Source organism: Drosophila subobscura, chromosome U (assembly GCF_008121235.1).
Source record: "Drosophila subobscura isolate 14011-0131.10 chromosome U, UCBerk_Dsub_1.0, whole genome shotgun sequence".
In the NCBI taxonomy this organism is placed as follows: Eukaryota; Metazoa; Arthropoda; class Insecta; order Diptera; family Drosophilidae; genus Drosophila; species Drosophila subobscura.
In genome coordinates, this window is record NC_048534.1 from 23461468 (window position 1) to 23481278 (window position 19811).

At 49.8% G+C, this 19811-nt stretch overlaps 2 protein-coding genes across 2 annotated transcripts; one reads left to right on the forward strand and one right to left on the reverse strand.

Annotated features, from left to right (window-relative positions):
* The first annotated feature begins 140 nt into the window (after positions 1–140).
* Positions 141–1794, forward strand: LOC117901401 (protein arginine N-methyltransferase 1). The gene is made up of 4 exons (XM_034812135.1): positions 141–319; positions 558–765; positions 825–1054; positions 1143–1794. Exons 1-4 carry the CDS (start codon positions 141–143, stop codon positions 1777–1779), a joined length of 1254 nt encoding a protein of 417 aa, XP_034668026.1. The 3' UTR covers positions 1780–1794.
* Positions 1795–17915: 16121 nt separating this feature from the next.
* LOC117900581 lies at positions 17916–18930 on the reverse strand. Its single transcript, XM_034810990.1, has 2 exons — positions 18257–18930; positions 17916–18199 (listed from the first exon to the last, which is right to left on the reverse strand). Exons 1-2 carry the CDS (start codon positions 18832–18834, stop codon positions 18106–18108), a joined length of 672 nt encoding a protein of 223 aa, XP_034666881.1. The 5' UTR covers positions 18835–18930; the 3' UTR covers positions 17916–18105.
* Between the last annotated feature and the right edge of the window lie 881 nt (positions 18931–19811).

Here is a 19811-nt window from a genome sequence, read left to right on the forward strand (position 1 = left end):
TTTTCTTTCTTTGCCGCAATCGAATTGGGGAATGTCCGGCAGCAGTGCTGGCTGTGGGCTGTGGCCATAATTGCAAACGAAAGACTAGACGAAGACATTGTTTTGTCCGAAGGCAGCACGATGATGATGCTGTGAATGATATGCCCGGCATCCATCCTGCTCCCTGCTCCCTGCTCTACTCTGTTTGCCGCGACCCCGTTTTCGCAGCAATCTCCTTCGCCATCTCATCATCATTCGTCCTGCCTCCATTATCCATTGTGCCGCTGTCCATTGTGTCCACATTGTACGTGGCAGTAGGTCAGGGCGATGGTCTGCCCGGGTTTGTACTCTTAGTAATACAATTTATGTTCTGCATAACGCTGATTTATGCACGCTAATGAGATTTTTAATTAGTTAATGCACGTGCGGGTGGGCGGCGGAGAGTGCCGACATTTAAGCATTTAATTATGACAAAAAACTAGCAGAAGAGTCAACAAAAAGGAACGCCAAGAAGCAGCCATCAGGTTGCCTTTGCTTTGCACGTCAAAGTTAAATGATTTTTTGTGGCAAATTCGCAGCTCAGTCGCTGGAAAATTGTGTTCAAACTTTAAGCAAATGGAAAAGCAAGCAGAAAATGCGGCAGCTGGCGATTATCGAGTGCAGCAGGCGCTCTACTTTAAGATGTACTCACGGCTCGAGGTGCAGGAGTGGCTGGTAAAGGATGCCGCTCGGAATGCGGCCTACCGCCAGGCCATTGGCTGGAACAGGGCGGCATTCAGAGGCAAGGTGAGCGACGGAGCAGCCCACTGATTAGCACTCCCCCCTCAATCCTCCCCTACCACAAGACTGTCCTGGATGTGGGCTGCGGCCTGGGCATGCTGTCGCTGCTGGCTGCCGAGGCGGGTGCACGCCGCGTGATAGCCGTGGATGCGGCCAGCATTGTGGAATACACACGCCACATCGTTGTGGACAATTCATGCGCGGATGTCATCACGGTGCTCAGGGGCAGGGTGGAGGAAATAGAGCTGCCCGAGGGCATCGAGAAGGTGGACATAATACTCTGCGACTGGATGGGGTAGGTGTTGCCCCGAAAAGAGAATTTTCTTTTGCTTTTCTGCCCCTCTGCCCCTTGCTAACCTCTCACGTTCCGTGGGCATCCGCAGCTATTGCCTGTTCTCGGGGAACATGCTCGAATCGCTGATATTTGCCCGGGACAAGTGGCTGGCACCTGGGGGACTAATCTATCCGGACGCTGCGCACCTGTATCTGGGCGCCATCACGGGTCAAGCGGGTGAGGCCCTCGAGCAGTGGAACGATTTGTACGACATCAACATGGGGGCCATTCGTCGCCGCTGCGAGGCCACGGCCGTGCTGAAGCGCCTCGATGCACGCCAGCTGATGAGCAAGGTCGTGCTGGTGAAAACGCTGGACCTCTACACCGCCCCGCGCCACTCCTGCCTCACGCGCACCCACTACGAGCTGAAGGTCACGCACAGCGGCCACGTCCACGCCCTCTTCGCCTGCTTCGATGTGGGCATGGGGCAGTACCCAAGGCGCGTGTGGCTCAGCACGTCGCCGCATGCCCCTTGGACCCACTGGAACCAGACCGTTTTCCATCTGCGCGCTCCACTGACCGTCGAGCCGGAGCAGCTCATACGCGGGGTGTTCAGTCTGAAGCCCAGCCCGAAGAGCATTTACGGCTTGGAGTTTGACATTAGCTTTGAGCACAAAGGCAGGGAGCAGCGAGCGATGGGCCGGCAAGACTACTCCTTGGATTACTTTCTGCCACAGGGGTTGTAGGGAGGGGAAAACCACAGACATGAGAGCGCAATATTTATATGATTTAGCACTACGTACATGCTGCAGCTGCTGTAACAAATATAGCTACGAATATACGAACCTTTTTGCTGTATTTAATGTGAGAGTAACGGCCCCAGCGGCCAGCCCTGCACTGAACAGCACTTGGACAAGCCAACAGCCTGTGTGCTGGTCTCTCTTTTGGGTTAAATGGTGTAAATAAGAGCAGAGCCAGCATTTAATTATTTAAAACAGTTTTCCAATGTGTGCTGGCAGGAAAATCTAGTGCACAGCCAGTTGGTAATTTATGCGCCATGTTTTCATTTTTACAATTTTACAATCATTTTTGTTGCTGCTGCTGCTGCTGCTGTTCTGTTTTTCTGGTTGCCATTTCTCATTTTTTCGCCACACTTTATTTATGTTTGTTGGCCAAACTAAAGCCATAAACTAAAGCATTAAGCGAATGCTTCAAAATTGACAACAAATATTTTTGCAGCATTCGAGGGTGTCCCGCGGCGTGATAAATGTCCTTCGAATGGCAAATAAAATGGCTGAAGGATGACGCTGAGAATGAAGGAGTTTCCAGCTTCTTGCGCGGAGTTTTCAATCAAATTATAAGCTGTTGTTGGCCCAGTTACTCTCTCTCTCTCTCTCCACATTTTACTCACAAATTGGCCCACAGAGCGAGCGACCGTCGACCGTCGACTGTCGGTTATGCAAATGTTAGGTAAATGCGCATAATAATAATTTCAAATAAATTTAATGTGCTCTCCGCACACACATGGAGAGCGGGAGGAGCTGCAGGGAGCGCGGCAGCGCCTTTTGCTTGGCCCCAGCAGCAGGTACAAGTACGAATAGCTGTCCCTGTGTGTGTGTGTGTGTGCTGTGTCCTTGTGTGTGTCCCCGTGTGTATGTAAATGGCAAACGAAACGTTAGACATGCGGCGCCAGCGTCAAAGCTGAAATCTTCCCAACGCTGCGGCAAGTTCCGAGTCCCCGCCCTGCGCCCTTTGCCACCGGTTGTGTGTGTGTGTTGGGGGTGTGTATGTGTGCTGTGCATGTGTGTGTGTTTGTTTGCATAATGTGCAACATTTTATGTTTTTATTACATCTGAGGGAAGGAGACAGGCCACGGCGACTGGCAGGCGTGTCTAATGGCTCTGTGGATATGGGCCTTTTGGCTACCATTTTGGCTCTTACCTGGAGGTGCTCCCCCACCGCAGCGCACTGTGCGGAATGATGTGCGGACTATTTGCGCTGTAAATATAATAGTTCTAATTTCGCACTAATGCACGAGGCACAGAGTAAGCCACAGTTAGCTCGGGTAGCTTAGTGGGTGGCGTGCCTGAGCGTTGATTTATCGCGCAGCAGCAACAGAAAAAGAGTAGCCAAAGGCCCGCTGCAGTCGGCGGGCACCAAACAAATCATTTTGCACACGCCAGCCGGCTGCGGATCTACTCCGCATTACAAGGCCAGTCCGCACAGCGATGACAATTGGCAGCTAGGCAGCATGGGGCATGGGGCATGGGGCATGGGGCACTGGTCTACCGCAGAGGCTGCTCCCGATAAAATAATAAACTGAAAGGACATGCAAAGCGGCCAGAGCGGAGAATTTACGACCGCCAGACGGAAGCGGAAGTGGCCGAGGCACTGACCAGCACTCCGCTGGACTCTGCCCAAAAAAATGCTCAAGTGACGAAGTGCCGTGGCGGCGGCACACATCTGTATAGCCAAAGTCCTGATTTAGTGGCTTATAATGAGCTGCAGGAGAGGCAGGGAGAGCGATATAAATCATGCAGCATTAACAGCTGGCTGGGTGCACATCAAATCCGAGTTAAGTTTTCCACGCTGTCGGCTGCAGCGGAGATCTAGAAAGCAACGAAACAATTCCCTCGCTCACCCTGCCCGCTACTCGGCCATAAAACAAATCGCTTTGAAATTGCAGTTTAAATATTTCTGCACAATTTTTCACTGCCGCTGGCGCCTGCCCTTGCCCTGAGCTGCCTCTGCTCACATGTTTTGCCATCGTTGCATTATTTAACTTTTACTCGAGAGACAGCCACAGAGCGACTCCTCCTGGAGTAGATGGAGAGGCTGCTGCTGCTGCTTGATGCTGAAATAATTTGCAGTTGGCAAAAACCGAAAATTTATGACTTTGCCAGTTGATTTCTTTGCAGTTTGAGTGATTGTGCGCACACACACAGAGAGAGAGAGAGGGGGAAGGAGGTCCTTGAAGCTGCACACTCGTATCTGTCGTATTTGCCATATCTTCGCTTTGTGCTAACGCATTCACCAAGAAAATTGCTTCCTTTGCAGCTCCATCTCCATCTCCATCTGTCCGTGTGTGTCCTGTATCTGTGGCTTTTGGCTATGGCCCCTGCCTGACCTGCTGCACAGGTCTTACGCTTTTGCTGTTGCTTTTGCTGTTGCTTTTAGCATACCAAACGAACACTTCCGATAGCTTGAGAGGTTGCCTCTGCCTCTGATGATGATTTAGATTTGCTTTGCACTTGCCGGCTGCCAATGTGTGCGAAATTAATTACACGAATTGCCATTTAAAGCAGGGCTCGGCACGGCCCTATCCCATGGGTGCGGGACAAGGCGCTGCTGCTGCGCTGCGGCTGCGCTGCCCTCACGTACAAGCGTATTACAGTGATTCGTACCAATACCAATGTTCCGTTTTGCGTGCGTCTTCACACACAAACGCAAAAACGGCTCGTTAATTGTATAGGTGCCGAGCCCTGATTTAAAGTAACTCGAGTGTTGAAAACTAATTAATTTGTTGGCTTACAAATGCAAGGAGCGAAGGGAAAGTCTGTTTAGCGCAGATTACCTGCTAAAATTTCAAAGTTAAAGCCAGCGGAAGAAGCTAGAAGCCAGAGCCCAGAAGGTACCATGAGTATGACTTGGAGCTCCCAATTTGGTGTGTGCTCTAAGCGAAGAGACGACTCAGACCTTGCCTCAGCCTCTGCCTCAGTCTCCGCCTCGGCTTGTGCTTTAATTCAAAGCGAAACTTTCACTCCTTTCTGAAGTTTCCGCAGAGCGTGGAACCTTTCTTTGGCTGCGCTGCGCTGCGCTGCTGGCAAAGGCCAAACAATATATGTGAAGCTTGGCATTTAACGACCTCCTTTGTGCCAGCTCCAGCTAGCCCTCCCTTGGTTGTTTGTTGTCGCTCGTAAATGCTGCTGCGAAGCCTTAGAATTGAACAATTTAAGGGCCGCTACACTCTCCGCACTCTGCCGCACCCTGCCCTGCCCTGCCCTCTGGTAGCTGCCATTATGGCTGCCGCAGTGGCTTTCGCATGGGCAAGAATGTGCCTCGCTTTTGTTGTTATTTTTTAGCGCTCTACACACACACACACGCACAGCACTTTGCGGTAAACTACACACTTGGCACTTGACACCTGCAAAGGCAGCCGTGGACACGGGACACGGGCAACACGCATACGCCACGCTGTCCCCCAAAGTGCCCTAAAAGAGCGTAAAACAGCTAAAAACATCCAGTACTAGAGACTAGGAAGTCTCAGCTGCGTCTGCCACACCCTGTGGCAACCCATTTCCATGCTGCGGCTGGCCATTGTTTATTAGCACGGCTTCCCTCTGCTGTGTGGCTCACAATTTTCTGTGTGTTGTTTTGTGGCTTTTCATTGTGTCCACACTGGGGCTGTGCCTCGTGCTGCATGCGGCTGTTGTGTCGCCTTTAGGTCACCGAGTCATCTCTGCTGCAGCACGGGCCATGCGCTCGAACGGCCTTAACCTGACACCCAGACCACTCCCCACTCCCCGGACTTTGCCAGCCTGTTTGCCAGGAGCCTGACCCGAAAGCTGCACTGGCTGGTCTCTGCCGCGATTCTGGCTACTTAGCCACGAGTTTTTATTACGCTCTCTTTATTGGTGCTGCTGCGGCAAACGAAAAGCGGGGCACTGACAATTAATTTGGCTGCTCCTTTTGGCCATGCAATTTACATTTTTGCAGCCAGTAGCCAAAAGCAGTTGCTTGGCATTTGTATTTCCACTTTTAATTGAAGTGACAAGAGCTCCCACTCCAAACATTATATTCCTGCAGCGAACGTTGAAGCACAACAGGTCAAAGGCAAATAGCAAAACGGAGCACGGAGCGAGGGCAAAGACTAAAATCGATATGCCAACGCGCGGTGCAAACTCCCCTCGGGCCGCTGTGCTGATAGCCACTGGCAGCCTCGATTTCTGTTTGCTTTGCGCCGTTAACTGATATCTCTCTGCACCTATCACAGTCCCCGCTTTCACCCGCTTGCTGGGGTCCCCCCTTTGGGCACATTCTTTTGCTGCTTTCTTGCGCGTTCTTTAAGCTGCTTGATGCTTGACTCTGTCGCTCCCTCTGTGTGGTTTTTCCAGCTACAATCGCCTTAATGGCTGTCCAGCCTGCGAGCCATTCACTTGCTGATTTGTCTACACTTTCCTCTCGCTCCTTGTGTTCCCCCGCTCTGTGCTGTTTGACAATTTATGTTATTAGCACATATCAATAGTCGCTGCTCGGTGCAGTCAAAGGATGTTTTGCGGCTGCTGTCTGTGGTCTGCCCACTTCATGGCAGCACATGCGAGTGCGAGTGCGAGTAGCAGCTCGTAATTTAATGAGTGGTTGAGTTTAATCCACTTACATGCTTTATTGTGGTCATTGTCAGCCATCGCAGGGGGAGCTGGCTCCTCTGGCTGTGCAATTGATTGCGTTGCGGTTCACAAATCGAAAAACAAATCATGTCACTACATTTGAAGCTCTGTTTTTTTGGCAGTGCAGGGGCGGGGTCTGTTGTGCATTTGATTTGTGTAATTTTGTGGTAAATATTGCTGCACAATCATCATGCAAATGGCCAAGCAGCGCGGTCAATTAACACGGAAAGCCCCGGCTGTTAATGAACTACCAGCGATGCCTCATGCCCTGACAGCGCGACACAAATTAAAAGTACTTTTTGGGTTGCAAAATTTGCTAAATTCGAGCCCAAAGTATTTTTGACAAAAAGACATAAAACTTGCGGCCAGAGAGAGGAGGAAGCAGCAGCTGCGCGAGTAGCAGCAGAACCACTTAAGAACCGAAGCCAAAGCCAAAAGCCACAGGAAAATTAATTAAACTTTGCTTTGGATGGGTGGGCAGAGAGGAGAGGAGAGGAGCAGGCAGAGTATATTACCCGTAGGCAGACTTAGAAGACGGCGCACGAAATGCATTTAGCGCCTGAGCCTGAAATGCAACACCCAAAATGGGAGGAGCATCGACAGACAGAGCGGGGAAGAGGGAGCAGAGAGCGGAGCGTAGCGTTAATGAAGTTACGCGGCATCGTTGCGGTGGCGTTACCATATTGGAGCATCACTTGAGAGTGCACTTAGCAAGGGGAGCAGCAGGGGCAGGACAGGCGCCACAATCGCTGCTGTAGCTACTGCCTCGCAGCCGATTGTCGACAGTCTGCCGAGTGGCAACACGAAACTATTTGGGGAGGCTCATCGAAGCTCATTGCGGGCTACGGCAGGCAGCGAGTGAAATTAAGCATTTCCAAGTGTGCGGTTTGGCTGGAGACAAGACAAGGACTCGGGCTGCTGCTGCTGCTCCAGCTAAGGTGCGATGTTGAGGCACTTGCATGTATTCGTATTCGTAATCCTCACACTCCCCCCCTCCCCCCGTGTGTTGCAAAGTTTTGAAAAGCGCCACAAAAGTTGTTGCCAGGAGAGTGGGTACAGGATACGGCTGCAACATGCAGATAGACAGAGACATTGTCTGCGGCAGTTGCACTCACCTCTGCTGCTGCTGCTGCTGCTGCCTGCCAAAGTTTAGTTACTGAAAAATCCCAAATCTTGGCGCTGTGCGAGTCATAATCCGCTCAAGTGTGGCAGCAGTCGCTCCCTGCCCTCTCCCCTCCCTTGTTAATTGAGCAAACATCAAAGGCGCGTAGCAGCGAGATTTATGCCGAGAGTGGAATGAAATTTGCATAACTTCGCAGGAGCTGATTAAGCGCGGGGCCTAGCCCTGCCCTGCGCCCAAAAGTTATGAATGTTTCAAGCTGCAAAACAAAGCAGCGGCAAGAGGCGAGGGAGTCGCAAGGGTACAGCCCGCATATGTAAGTGTTTGCACTATCGAAGCAGCCAATAACTCATGTGTGCGCCTCGGGGGGGTACAAACCAGAGAGCCAGAGTGGCACAGCGGAAGAGGCAGAGACGGAGACACAGGCTGCGCGACGGCTCCTGCTTGACAGCGTGGCCCCAATGCGGGGGCAGAGTGGCACAAAAAAAAACTAACAGCGCCAGCAGTAAAAAGAAATCGTTGGCATTAATCTCTCAATAAATCAATCGGGTAGAAGATGGCTGTGCAGAGTGGGTGCCTTTTTCTGTGGCTTGTGTGGCACCCGGCAAAGTATGCAATGCTTATTTTCATTTTTGATTATGCCCCAACGCTGATTGCGCGAACAACTCGCACTTCAGCCATTCGTCTTTGTCAGCAGCTCAACACAGGCAGACACACAGACAGACAGGTGGGTGTGGGGCTCCAGCATCGATGATGCTAACAAATTGCAGGGCAGGGCAAGGCAAGGCAGGTGCTCTCGAAAACATATTGATCACAAAAGCTCGTGTCATAACAGCAGCGCAGAAATGCGGCCAGATGCTGATTGCATTCGCAAGCCAAAATCGAATGGGAGCAGCGCAGGAGGAGCTTCGCTACGCTCCAGATATGGATTTGTGGGTGAGTGGAGCGGTGACCCAGCCCGTGGCTGGGCTTCATTTCATTTGTCATTTGCTGCAGGTTTGAAGTCTGCAGAAATGACTTTGCGCTCTGCCAAAGCACAAACTTTTCACAGCTCAACACTTTTTGTGCTCTTCTCTCTTTTTGTTGCCAATGAAAGTCGAGGCAAATGTTTGCGGCACAGATAAGCTGCAACAAGGAGCGGGAGCAAGCACAATCGCTGCAGCAGGAAGTGCTTCTGGTGGCAAAAAATGCCAACTTTTAATTCAATTTGGAGCATAGGCGAAATGAAAAATAAAACTGCCTTTGTGCTAAGTTTTTCTCTCCGCTCTCGCTCTCTCAATTGTGTTTGCTGCTGCTCCACTTTTATTTCATTTCATTTTTTGGTTGCGCCACAATTTGATACAAATAATTCTATTATGGTGGGGAAAAGTCCGAGAACCCACACGTATCTCTGGCATAGAAGCGAAAACTTAACGAAATTGAAATGAAAAAGGAAAACCAGCAGCCAGCAGGTCCTTGGTGCAGGGTATCGCTGTTGGAGCAGCAAAAAGGAAAAAGGAAATCAAGCAATGAAATCAGCAAAGTTGCAGACAGTCGCAGGGGCAACAGTGTAACAGCAGCAACAAAACAATCAAACGAAATCATAAAGCAGGCAGACAGAAAGGGCAGACTGGCAGACAGTCGGGCTGTGGCTGTGGCTGTGGCTGTGGCAGAAATATCAAATGCCACAGCCGCACCACTGAACTCGGACCAAGGAATCAGCAGGAAACACTCGCAGCGGATCACATCAATGTCCTGCATGGACTGGTTGGCCTTCGATGCCCACGATTTACGCTTCGAATTATTTTCTTTTTTTTGGCACATTTATCAAAAACACTTTCACTTGGCGCAAATTCGCACATTTATCTTATGCAAGGAGAGCGAGCAAAAAGCAATTCTATTACAGCTGCTGGCTGGCATGGATTCGGATTTGGATTTGTATTTGGAATTCTATGGCCATGGCACACAAAGTGTCCAGGGCTCTAGGAATATGGGCAGTTTGCCACTTCCAACACACAGAGGGACAGTCCTCTGGCTCTCCGAATATACTATTTCATTTGCATTTCGTATAAGTCACATGGCTACGTGACCCACATGTAGAAGAGACTGAGACTGAGACTGAGAGACAGAGGAAGGGAGCGCAAACGAGTGCAGACGAAGAAGTCGAAGTCGAAGTCGAAGGCTGTAGCTGTAGCTGGGACTGGGACTGGGACGCTATTGTGCAAAGACAAGCACAAATTTGTATAAATTTTCAATAAATTACATCAAATCAAGCTGCAAGCACTTGAAAACTACCAAGACACGTGTTACAGAGCGAGGCTGTGTGCGGAACGAGATTAGACTTTGGACCCCACACACACACATGGCATGCCCGTGGGGACGGGGGGACGGCAGTGTATTAAAAATGTGCCAATGTGCAGGAGGCGGCACGGAGCACTTTGCTTGCAAATTTGTTTGCCTGCGCCTGCAAGGGCGAATTTGAGAGTAAGAGAGGGAGAGACAGGGAGAGAACGATGGAGTACCGTTATGCATATGAGGGCACCCACAGGGCCAGGGACACACACAACCCTTTTTTGGGGCCTGGCCTGCCTGCCTGCCTGCCTGCCTGCCTGCCTGCTGGTGTGTACATGCACGGCTTAGGCTTGTCCAAACCTGATCGCAGATAGTGCACGTACGGGGCACTGGGCACTCCTCTCTCGCTCTCGTATTGGCACCACTTCGAACCCCCATTCAATGTATCTCAATTGGTGTGTGTGTCTGCCTGTGTCTGTCTCTGGCAAGAGCAACTCGAAAAGCGACGCCATTTGACAAAGATTAATTCTAGTGTAGCACTCTCGATGATGGCCACGGCAGCAACTACGAGCAACGAGCCAGCGATACCCTCTTTGCAGCTGCTCAACTCGACTCGACTTGACTGACCCTTTGCCACCAGCAGCCAGCCACCAGCAGCCATCATCTGCCTCAGCCCGCAACAGAAAAAACACATCAGATTCAGCAGCAACTAGAAGCAACGACAAGGACACACAAAGCGTAACGACAAAAACATCATCAGCAGCAGCAGCAGCGGCAGCGGCAGCGGCAGCAGCAAAAAAGAAAGGAGAAAAGGGAGAAGAGGGAGCCAAAGCAGAGACCGAAAACCGTTCAGTATCTGTGTGTGAAATTTGGCACCGAACCAGCGAGTGCACTGTGGGAAAAAGTGCCACCAAAAGTGCCAAATGATTTCATAATTTTGTGACTGAGTTTTGCTCATGGAAATTGCTGGCACAGATCAGCCAAAAGAGCTTCAAGAAAATCGGTATGCAGGTGCTAAACCGTTTTTGTCTCAGTGTTCTCTGGGCCCTGACAGCCATAACAATCTGCAGTTTTTGCTGCTGATGCTTTGCACTGTCCCCACGAGAGAGCGAGCGACTACAGCGAAGTGAAGATAGCAGAGTGAAAAGCGTAAAGGGCAAAGGGCAGGCGGCAGGCAGCAGGCGGCAGGCAGCAGGGAATGTAGAGACAGAGCCAGCGTATGCGAAAGACAAACTCAAAACTTATTTACACTGAGAGCCAGACACACTCGCACACTCGCTCACATTTCTTCCATTTACAATGCATTTTGGCATGACCGCAGCATAAAAATTTGTAAAGAGCTCCACGGGGTGGGGGGGCTGAGTCCCGAAACAAAACTCCAGGACTTGCAAGTAGAAATAGTTGGCCAGCAAAAAAAAACAAAAAAAAAGAGAAGAAAATGCAAAAGGGAAATGAATAAAAGGCCGGAAGCAATATGCATTTCCGCTGCCAGAAAAATGTAAGCACTTTCCACTTGCCAGAGCGTAGCCCACGAAGAGGGATCACAGTCAGGGGGGGAGGGGGGAGGAGCTGAGGGGGGTAGAGTGTGAACTAGAAGCAGGCAAAAGTGCAACTGCAAAAACTAAAAACTGCAAAACTCAACTGGCTGACAAAGCAGAAGGAGTAGAAGGAGGAGCAGCGGGCTGCAGCATCGCGCATGTTTATGAATGAGTTTGAGGCTGAGTGTGTGTGTGTGTGTGTCTTGTGTGTGTGTGTGTGTGTGTGCTTTCCCTTTCTGTTGCCAAAGCCAGCGGCAGACTAATATACTAAACTGGTAAATACCAGGCAACCCGAAAAGTGTTTTAAATTTTGGAATCCTGCTGGAGGATCCCTCCTCCGCTGGCAATGTGTCAAGCAGCCTGGCAGCTCGGCTGGCTCGCTTCTCTTGTCGTGTCTTTTGGGTGGCTTTTAACTTTATTAAAATAGATGAAAGTGGGCAGAGCACTTTGAACGGAATTCTTAACACAACACGAGAGAGGGAGAGCAGCACTCAGAGGAAGTGCAACAAAAGATTTACAACATGCCCCACAATGAAAAGAACTAGCAAATGGTCGTTGGTCCTTGGTCCTCGGTCCTTGTGTACTGCAGTTGACACACGGACAAATGAATCAATCGGAATTTGAAATTTGGCTTCGGCAAATGCGGGTCACTGGGCTGTCCTCGCAAGCAAATTGAAAAGTATCGAGCGGACGCTGCGCTCCACTTCGAAATTGAATTATTAATTCTGAAATAATGCGCAAATAAAAGTCGATAAGCCAAGAAGCAAAATGGCAGCTAAGCCTAAGCCTGCAAACACACAAACACAGCAGAGAGGAGCGTCTGTCTGCCTTTACTTGTCCATCTGTCAGGCAGAGTTTGAGCTCCAGCGTGGCAGCCAGGGTGCCTGCGAGGATACCTCCTAAAAGCATGTCGATATTGGGCAAGATAAATTGAAAATGAATTGCGAAATGGAGAGAGGGAGCATCAGCACAGCTGAAGGGGTAGGGCAGGGTAGGCAGCGGGGCGTGTTCAGTCGAAAATTGCCGCATAGAAATAAACATTCAGAGGCAGAGACAGAGCGACAGAGCGGCAGAGAGGCAGCATTTAACGCAGGATATAGACCACGGTTACGGTTACGACTTGGGCTTCAGCTACGTCTACGGTTTTCGGGCTGGATGTCGAAGTCGATGTCGATGGCATTAAGTCAGTGGCGAGCGGCAAAGGCATCAAGAGAATTGAATGAAGCGGAAACGGAAAGCAAGCTAATGAATGAAGCACAACGAACCAAATGAATAGCCGGGGCCAGGATGGGTCCTAGAATGGGGTTTGGGTTCTGGTCAGGCGACTGTACGCTTCGCTGGCTACGCAGGAGTGGAGCCAGCCATTGCGGTCTTGGCTCCTGAAACGACGACCTTCACAGCTTATATACAAAACGACAAATGAATATTTGGCAGACAATGTTCCTTGGGGCAGGGCTGAGACAATTGCCACGTTTTGCGGCTTTGTGCGGGTTTGTTTTTTGACCAGCAGCCAGCCGTCACCCACGTCACACTTCAGATAAGAGCAGAGTTTTTCCCCACAGGATATCTGACAGGATATCGTTCATTAGAGCACCAGAAGTTGAAGTCGAACTGCGAGTCGTGCCCAATGAACTGTTGCCCAGAGTCGTCATCCAATCACAATGTCCAATCATTTGTTTAACAAAAACCCCCCAAATCGAGGCCCAAAGTCAACTCAAATCCAAGCAGCAGCGGCCTCTAAAGTGCCTCCCAAAGATCAAACACAAATCATTCGCTGAGTAATCGCCGCGACAGTAATGAAAATGACTTCCACTTTCGACCTACGAACTCTGGCAGGGCCAAAAGTTTTACATTTAACTTTTGATTGTAAGTTTGTTGTGGTTGTGGATGGCTGAATGGATGGTTAGCTAAGGCGAAGGCTCAGGCTCAGGCTAAGGATCTCCCCTCTCGAAAAACATCCTGGGGGTAATGTTTTTGATTTTTGGGCTGCTGATTTTATATGATTCCGGCAGTCTTTGTTGTTGTGTGCAAATAAATTTCAACCGACTCCATAGGCCCAATTAAATTTCAAGCTAAAATGGAGCCCAAAAAGCAGGAGCAACTTTTCGCCCGGGCACAACTTTTGTGTAATGAAAACAAATTATGCTTAATAGAAAGTTGCTGGATTGGAAATGGTTTTTGGGTTTTAGTTTCAACAATGAGGGGGGGCATGCCAGGGACCTACACCTAAAAGTTCTAGATGGAAGTTCCTTTCTACCGCTGGAAAGGGGCAAAATCCAAATCCAAATGTAACGAAAATTGCAATTTCCGTGGCTCGTTATCGAGGGAAAGGCTTTCCTTTCCGCTTTATTGGCTTCATATTTCTTTATTTGGCGGCTGCGTTGCACTTTATGGCTGGGGGAATGGGAGTTTTTTTTTATTTGATTTTCTTGTCATTCGGTGGCGCTGTTTATGGCTCATGCACGGAGTGGCAGTCGGTACGTGTGTTTGGTTTATAGCGCACACAATCATGCATATATTTTCACAGAGAAAATGAAAGGAAAGGCTGAGAGGCTGGGAGCCTGATCGAGTTTACGCACTTTATTAACATGTATGTACATATATTCCGCGTCGCTCCTCCTGCGAGTACATAAAATATGAATCCCCGCCGCTGGTCGTGCGTCGCACTCCACGGAATTTAATATAAAACGCACAATGATAATATTATAAAATGCTTAAACAGAATATTGAAATGAGCTCAAGGAAACGTTTCACTTTATTGCGAAATTTCGCAAAATATCTGCCATAAGTCGCTTGTCAGCAGGGGGAGAGGGGGAGGAGCAGAGACACAGACAAGGAGCAACAACCAGTCAGCAGAAGGGTCGAGTCCACTGATGATGTTCCATTCAATCATCTTCGTTTTCCGACTCTTGAATATACAATTGACTTATGAAGATGTGGATGGGGTTTTGGAGTGTTTTCTGTGTATTTTCTGTGTATTTTCCCATGTTTTTGTGTCCCTGTTTTGCTGCCCCTCTGTGTTCAACTGTGACAACACAAACCCTACTCACGCTCTACCTCTCTCCGACAACGGGTTCTGTTTCGCTTTCTCTTGCTGCTAGCAAAAGGCTTAGAGAGGGAAGTAGCTGACAGAGCAACAGGCTGCGCTCTCCAGTGGGGCTGCCCAGTCTCAACTTTAATTAACTGCAGTCGCAGGCTGTAAACAAATTTCACAGTTTAATTAAAAATTTCACAGTTCGCGTCAGCGTTCAAGAAAAAAAGGAGTGCTGGGACTGTTGGGCGGCTGCTCTGTTTGTCGCCGATCAAATGCACAAAGCAAACAAAAAAAGGATCTCCCCCTGCTCCTCCGCCCCTTCCCTGTCCACAAGCAGCAGCGCAATGGAGAAATAACCACGCGAAGGAACGACGGAATGGCATGGAATGGCATGGAATGGGGACGGTGGCCGGGGCGCTCTGGTGTCACTGGGCTGCGTGTGCCTTTGGCATTGATGATATTTCTGCTGTCCGGGGGTCGTCCGTCTCGTTTTCGTTTTGTCCCCACTGAAGCGCTCGCTGGCTACGCAAAGTGTCAATAACAATTTACACTTGAGACGATATCTCAATATTGTTGCACGACAACACACAGCAGCAACAGCAACAGCAACAGCAACAATAGCAATCAAACGCATGGCAAAGTGTGGAGTGTGTAGCGCAACAGGAGGACAATGCCACAGGCCACACGATGAGCAGCTGCTGAATGCTGCTGACACGGTAACGATGGGCTGCTAGTTTTGTTTATTTAGCCACACGCAGGATGAACCCCCACAAAGGCGCCGCGCTATCTGCTGACCATTCTTCTGGGGGAGCAAACAAACCCTAGGTGGTCCAGGCACACTGCCCGGGAGACTGGGCCACAGATAAGCAGCTGTCAAATGCCTGTCCACCCTCCTTAAATATTAAAATCAAAGCGGCGGCTGGCACTGTCGTAAAAGTCTCGCTCTCAAGTGGCGCCCAAAAATGAAGTTTTTATTTCCGCTGCAATGACAATGAACAGGGACACTGCTCGAGTGTGTTTTGTGTGTCTTAAGGCGTTGCTGGAACAAGATTCTCAACACATGCTCAAGGGTCAAAGAGCGAGTGAGAGTGAGAGAAACTCAAGTGCAAATAGCGCGTATCGCTGCTGGAGTTCTACTGCAAACACCCAGTTCCTTTTCGACACTTTTGCTGCGGCTGAGCTTCAAGAGCCAAAAGATAAACAAGCTCCGCCTTGCGTGGTGTGTGAAGAGTGTTGCAAGAACACACAGAGAGAGTGTGGCGACTGATTCTGGGTTTAAAAAGGAGTGTAAAACCCGTGGGGGCATTGCTGCCAGGTTATGCGCATTCCTTGGGTATTTATGGCAATTAGCTCGCTGCCAAATGCTAATTGGAAGCCAGCACTGACCGTACGGCAGAGGGACATTGCTGATAAATTAGCCATGAATATTCAGCGGCGCCCCCACGCGCCAACATTATTTTGCGCAAAATTAAATTATACATTTTTAAGTTGTGCGGAAATGAAGCCTCCAAAAGGAGGAGCAGGAGCATCCTCATAATTAGCCACTTGAATATTTACCCCATCCTGGAGCTGCCATCCTAGAGCTCCTTCTGCTTATGATTATGATGATTTGCAGCCAGCAAGCAGCAAGCAGGCCAAGCATCTGCGCTGTCCCGTGGCCAGTGCCCGTTGCCCGTTGCCCAAGTAGCCGTTGGCCAATTTCCTCAAGGATGTCAGGAGCCCTCTCTCGCTCTCTCGGCAAATGTATTGCGCAAAACGGCGTGGAATTGCTTTTAAAAACGCATCAAATTATGCTAAAGGGGGAACGTATCCACTCTCAAATGGAGCGGCCCCCTTCAAATTAGTGCACACAAAGCCAGCACCGAGTAGCAGCAGGAGGAGGGAGGTTGGAGGATGGATGCTGGAGGCTGCCACTGCTGGCTACTTGGCGTATTTACCAGGCGCTTAACCGACTTTCTGCACGCACGATGCCTGCCCCACGAGCTGCGCCAGAGAGCGGACTGTGGAGCAGCAAATATATTGGCAATGCCGCTGCCTACTCCACGGTGGAAAGTGCTCCACAATGGCACTCGTTCAGACAATGTTAAATGCGCGCTCGTTGCGAGAGCTGTCTGTCAACTTGGTGGGGACTCGGCTCAAGTGGCTACACAGAGACCCAGAGACCCATGGCCCATGGTGCCAATAGCAACTGCTCCCAGTCCCTCTTCACCCACTCGATCGATTCCCTACCCTCCCCTGCCTGCCTGCCTGCCTGACACTCGCACAATGCGAACGCGGATGCGGAGCGGAGTGCACTTGTCGCCATCATTGACATCAATGCGTCGTAGCTGGCTTTTTAGCTGTCGCAGCAGCCAGAGCAGCACTGGCCAAACACTTAAACATAATTCGCTCGCATATAACTAATGGGCGTGGCTCGGGGAATTTGGCAGAGAGAAAGAGAGAGAAAGAGAGGGAGAGCAAGTCGAAGGAGAGCCGTCAATCCGTTTCAATCTGCAATCTGCATACAGAGCCAGCCACAGATTTCTTTGTGCGGAAATTGATTGCATATTACGTATACGTAGCAGCAAGTGCGCCACACACACACGCACACACACACGCACACGCACAGCCTCATCAATAACTAAAGCCGACAGCCGAAGGATTCATTTCAGAGTCAGCGCCCAACCCAAGCACCTGCCTGCCCGTTGCCTGCCTCCTTCCAGGAGGAGAGGTTGTTAGCACGCTCGACTGATATTATTTTTTGCTCCCTTTATGAATTATTCGCAAACGCACATTGATTTTGAGCTCAATTCAGTTCAATGCCGCCGCCAAAAGGTAGCAAAAAAGAAGCAGGGAAGGCAGCGGCCCAAAGGCGTCTTGCTGTGAAATTTTCATTTGGCTTTTATTTACGTTCAATCGAGTTTTCGCGAAATTAGTTAAGTTTAGCGTGAATTTGATTATTGCAGGAGGACGAGGAGGCAGCCAGGAGCGGGCAGGAGGCAGGCTACCAGCTTGGAGCAGCAAAGTTCTTGGCTGGAGCAGCAGCCAGGCGCAGCCTGAGAGGTAAGCAAACTTCTTAATTAAAAGATTTACCCACTGATTGCATATTTGCCGTGTTTCGGGTCAAAAGGGCCACAGCCAAAGGCCTTTTTGTGCTGCGGAAGAAGCCCTAAAGAACATGGCATTTAGTTTCAATTTGTTGCATGCATTCGAGTGGCTTTGTGCTGCACTGATAATTGCCAGAGAGCAACCAGCAGGGAGGCGGAGCAGAGGTCAGGGGCCATAAATCACATTTCAAATAAATGTTCATAGATATGAGCTCGGGTGACCCCTGACTGGACATTCGAATACGAATTTTGCCATTTATTTACGGCAGGCAGAGTTATTATTTTGAGCAGACCGAGATTCTGTTGCTGTTGCTGCAGCAGAATTTTGTGCAAAATTTAATTTGTGGCATAGCTTTGCTGCCCGGCAAATCAGTGCTCGGTGCTCGGTATTTGCATTTGAATGAAGTTTGCAACACCCAAAGATGAGCCTGCAGCATGCTGCATGGTGTCTGTGGAATTTTGTTTATTTACCAACAAAATGTTGGTCTCTCAAGAGCATAACTCGATTAATTTACCGTTGAGCCCAAGTCCATTGATTGCTATTGATTGACCAATCAAGGCGGAACTCTTTGACTCAATCAAAAACATTTTGCAATTACAATTTAGGAGCAGGTCAGGGCACAGGCTGCGCTCGCTCTAGTTGCTCCTTAATTTCAGTTGGTTGTAGTTGAATCTGCTCCTGCGTGTGGGTGCTGCCAGTGGGCTGGCGGTGCGCTGTGGTCCACGCTTGCTGTGGGCGAAAAGGTGTCAATGAAGAGTCACAGATTCCTTTTGTTATAATCCTCACCAGGCGCTGTAGAAGTCGCTGAGATCTGCGTTCTCACTGCGCGCATTCATTGGGAACTTTTTGCTCAACTGATGGTCGCACTGTCCACCCATTTGACGGTCGAACTGCCCAACCCTCTGCCAGTCGCAGCTGCCGCTTCCCTGGCAGCCTTTCTGCAGCATCGCGCGTAGCTGCTGCGCCCCGCCCTGCTGTATCAGCTCCACAAACATATTGGTCATCAGCTCCTCCAGCTCCTGCTCCGGCGTGCGCTTGGCTTGGCTGTGAATGTAGGGGTTTACGTAGTGCATCACCTGCTCCACGGTGCGCTCGTAGTCCACGGGCAGCCCAGTGCGACGATCCGCGCGAAAGAGTCGCGGCAGCTGCACCTCCTGCTTGGGCTTGCTGCGCACGATCGTCCTGCGCCAGACTTGGCCTTGGGTTTGGGCTTGAACTGGGCTCGACTTGAACTTTTTGGCTCTGAACAGAGTCTTGCGCTGGCTCTGCTGCTTGGGGCTGGACTGCGGCAACTTTTGTGCCTGCTTATTGGTGCCTTTCTTTTTGGGCAGCGCCTTGGTTGGCAGCTGCTTCTTGAGCGCCATGACAGAGCTTGAGTTGATTTCAAATTACAATTTTGTGCATACCAAAAAAAAAGGAAAGGTTTGACACGACGACGACTGAACGTACACTGATGTAAAACCGAATTTAAAGGCTGAGCCAGGCCTGCTATGAAATATGTGAAATATTTTGGAAGCCTTTTTTGGGTTGTGACTATTAAGCGTGCGGGGGGGTGAACATGATTACAATTGCAATTGCAGATTTATGATTTCATTGCTCAAACATGAATACACACACACACAGAGACACACAGAGGCAGAGAGAGACACAGTCAAGCTGTGTGTGTGAGCTGCTGATGTGTGGCCACAGCCAACTTAACTTTTGCAACAATGTCAAATACAATAAGCGCCCAAACACCCACTCTGCACGTAGTGCATGTAAGTGTGTGTGTGTGTGTGTTAGTGTGTCTGTGTGTGTGTGTGTGTGTGTGAGTGTGTCTGTGTGTGTGTGTGTGTGTGTGAGTGCACAAACCGCATTGTTTGAATGCTGCGTTGGCGAACAATGTAAATTGCCAGCACTAGGTACTGCCAGACAAATGTATGTAAATATGTAAGAAAATATGTACACATATGTGTACATGCAGGATTACATAGTTACATATATGTATGTATGTATGTACATATGTACAAATTAAATGCGTTTGGCTGCAGCAGCAGATCTACGGGCTACGGGCTACGGGCAGCCCAACAAAGTTGAAACATTTCGCAGACACAGAAACACACACTGCCGCTGCCCCTCCTCTCTCTCTGACACTCAGTTGAATTGCAAAAGACACAGCAGCAGCAACAGAACAAAAGCAATATAATTAATCATCGAAGAGCAGGCCAAGCAGAAGCAGCAGCCATGCTGTTTAAGCAGCAACAGAGCAGAGGCAAGAGACAAGCGGACTCTGGGCAGCAGTCAAGCTCCTGCAATAGGCGCAGCAGTCAGGATCAAACGCACAATTGTGTGGATTGGACAG